Consider the following 3,123-nt stretch of genomic DNA (forward strand, 5'->3'; position numbering starts at 1 on the left):
TCTAACAGAGACGTCTCACCTCCTCGCTTATCCAACGGGCTTATTCAACGTTATTATTTATAAATAAAAGCGGGTTCTTCTCTCTCTCTCTCTCTCTCTCTCTCTCTCTCATGCCTACAGGCTTGTTTACAGTCGCCTCTTCCCGGCAATAGCGTCACTCGACGCCGGGCTCAGTGGGCGTGGCCACGGAGCAGCGCCGGCCAATCACAGCGCCGCATTCGCTCTGGCAAAGCGAACGCATGTGTGTGTCCATATAAAAAGGCACGTTTTTGACCCGACTGAACACACCTCAACAAGAGCTCCGGATCAGATCGGATCAGATCGAAAATAGGAAAATTCCAAACTGAGTTATAACTTTTGTTTTTCCACAGAGGGATTGCGAAGACAAGACAGCAGTCAGACAGAGACTTTCATTTGTTGGACCCTTTGGACTTTCACTCTTTCTCTTCTCGGAGTGATATTTCAGATTCACATTTGATTTTTTGGGACACTGTTGAGAGAGAGAGAGAGAAATAAACTCTCTGCTGACACTGACATTTGTTAATTATCAAGAGACTGTGTGTCTAAAAAAGCAAGCTGGTAAGCTCACTTTATTCCTACGACTTTATGTCTACAAAGATGGAACAGCCCTTTTACCATGATGACTCTTTTCTCTCTGCTTACGGCCAATCGGACCCAAGCATGCACGACTACAAGCTGCTTAAACAGGGTATGAATCTGAACCTGACAGAGCCATACCGCAGTCTGAAGTCCCAGCTGAGGGCAGAGATAGACCCGTACCAAGGAGGACACCAGGACATGGGGTCGCTGAAGCTCGCATCCCCGGAGCTGGAGAGGCTCATCATCCAGAACAGTAACGGCGTGATCACTACTCCCACCCCGGGTCAGTACTTCTACAACCGGGGTATCACCGATGAGCAGGAGGGCTTCGCAGACGGCTTCGTGAAAGCCCTGGATGAGCTGCACAAGATGAACCAGATGCCTCCTCCTAACGTCTCCATCGGAGCCGGTGGAGTAACATGTTCGGCTGCTTCTAGTGTCTTCGGCTCCTCCTTGCAGCCGGAGCTTCCCATCTACACCACATTGAATGCATATTGCCCCAACACCACCCTCTCCTCCACGTCCAGCTACCCGTCAGCCACCATCAGCTACCTGCCACCGCACAGCCACGCACAGCCCGCACCGTTCCAGCACGCAATGCCCGGTTCTGGTCTCCACCCACACCGGCTTGTGGCTCTTAAAGAGGAACCCCAGACCGTCCCGGATCTCCTCAGCAGCGACGGCTCTCCTCCCATGTCCCCCATCGACCTGGAGACCCAGGAGAAGATCAAAGCGGAGCGTAAGAGGTTGAGGAACCGGCTGGCGGCCACCAAATGCCGGCGACGTAAGCTGGAGCGTATCGCCCGGCTGGAGGATAAAGTGAAGGGTCTGAAAACCGACAACATGGGGCTCTCCAACACGGCCTCGGTGCTCCGGGACCAGGTCGCTCAACTCAAGCAGAAGGTGTTGACACATGTGAGCAGCGGCTGTCAGCTGATGTTAACGAGCAAGCTGGAGGCCTTTTAAAACAGACTAAACTAAAAAACTGTGAAGTAATAACACTGGAGTCGCACAGCACCGGTGTGTGTGTGGTCAGCACCGACAGCACCGACGAGGCTGTGTGTACACAACTCTTTAGGCTATTTAGGGTGAAAAGACTGACTGGAAAATGGTACTTCTGGATGCTGGACATCACTCAAAGCACCATTTGACCCCTGACACCGGGGCAGCATCCACACCGAGCAGACACTGAGCACAGACTAATGGTAGAAAGTGGGAATGATTATTGTATTTTCTTTGTACCTGATAATGCCATGCAATGCTGCATTTATTCAATGTGTAAATTATTAATTTGTTTTGTTTTATCCGGTTGATCCGGGCAACAAATGACGTCCAATGTTTACACTGTCCTTTTGTTTTCTATTTGTGATGTGTATTTAAGTAAAGTGTCTCCAAATGAAACGGAAATGGTGGATTTGAGTGTTTTTTTTAAATTATATTTATATTTTTTTATATCAGTACAACACTAAACTTGTATAAAAGGAGGAGGAGGGTTTCTTTCCTACCATGTTGTGACAGTAACACAAGCACCTTCTGGTTTGAGCGTCCTTTACGCACACAGCGTAGCTATAGCACGTAGGCATTTCCTTATTACGCACAGGCCTGTCCATATACGGGCATGTCGGTGAACACTACGTCACATGGGAGGGTTTCTGGGAACCCCCGCCCAGGTAACACAAACTGGTTCCATCGCTGTCCCTCCTTCTGCTGCATCGATAAGGGCTCCGAGCTCTGCGAGGGTGGAGGAATTTCCTTTTGAACTTTAGAAGCTTGTTTGTTATAAGATTGATAATTTGTAAAAATGACAACAGGAAGTAGGATGTTTTCATCATGAAACACAATCTCTGTGACAAAAGGGTTATTATAAGATAAGATAAGATAATCCTTTATTTAACAGCGTAGAGTAAAGTGCACACAAGAGACATAGTAGAAGAAGACAAGCTAAAAATGAAAAATAAAAATAAAACAAGTATTATAAATAAGCAATTAAAAAAAAACAGTAGAAAAAACAACAAAAACTGAAATATTATATTTACAGACAGAGAAAAAAACAACTATTTTAACTATTTTTTTTAACTTTTTTAACTATTATTGCAGTGTGGAGGACTTTGACTATTTCCTACTTCTTCTATAAGATAAGATAAGATAATCCTTTATTAGTACAAGCTAAAAAATAAAATAAAACAAGTATTATAAATAAGCAATAAAAAAAAACAGTAGAAAAAACAACAATAATTGAAATATTATATTTACAGACAGAAAAAAACAACTATTTTAACTGAATGAATTAAATGAATCAATATGAATCCATAATTACATTCTCAAATCCGTCAACGTCGCAGTACATATTTGTAGGTGTCAGCATAAGTAAAAAAAAAAAAAAAAAAAAAAAAAAAAAAGATGGCCAGGAGGGGAAGTGACATTGGCTCCAGGAATGCCGGGGCGTCTGGAGATGCCACGCCGCTTGGCAGAGCTGTGGGCGTCCGGAGCATCTTGTTTGGATGGACGGAGGTGTGTGTGCTC

At 44.9% G+C, this 3,123-nt stretch overlaps 1 protein-coding gene across 1 annotated transcript; it reads left to right on the forward strand.

The window, feature by feature from the left end:
* Window positions 1-279: 279 nt before the first annotated feature.
* Window positions 280-2,000, forward strand: LOC129098470 (transcription factor JunB-like). Its single transcript, XM_054607483.1, has one exon. It carries the CDS (start codon window positions 607-609, stop codon window positions 1,564-1,566), a length of 960 nt encoding a protein of 319 aa, XP_054463458.1. The 5' UTR covers window positions 280-606; the 3' UTR covers window positions 1,567-2,000.
* The last annotated feature ends 1,123 nt before the right edge of the window (window positions 2,001-3,123 follow it).

The sequence above is a fragment of the Anoplopoma fimbria genome, chromosome 11 (assembly GCF_027596085.1).
Source record: "Anoplopoma fimbria isolate UVic2021 breed Golden Eagle Sablefish chromosome 11, Afim_UVic_2022, whole genome shotgun sequence".
Lineage (NCBI taxonomy): Eukaryota > Metazoa > Chordata > Actinopteri > Perciformes > Anoplopomatidae > Anoplopoma > Anoplopoma fimbria.

Excerpts from the sequence above, each read along its gene's own strand:
- LOC129098470 (XM_054607483.1), top strand. The coding sequence starts at position 607 with ATGTCTACAAAGATGGAACAGCCCTTTTACCATGATGACTCTTTTCTC.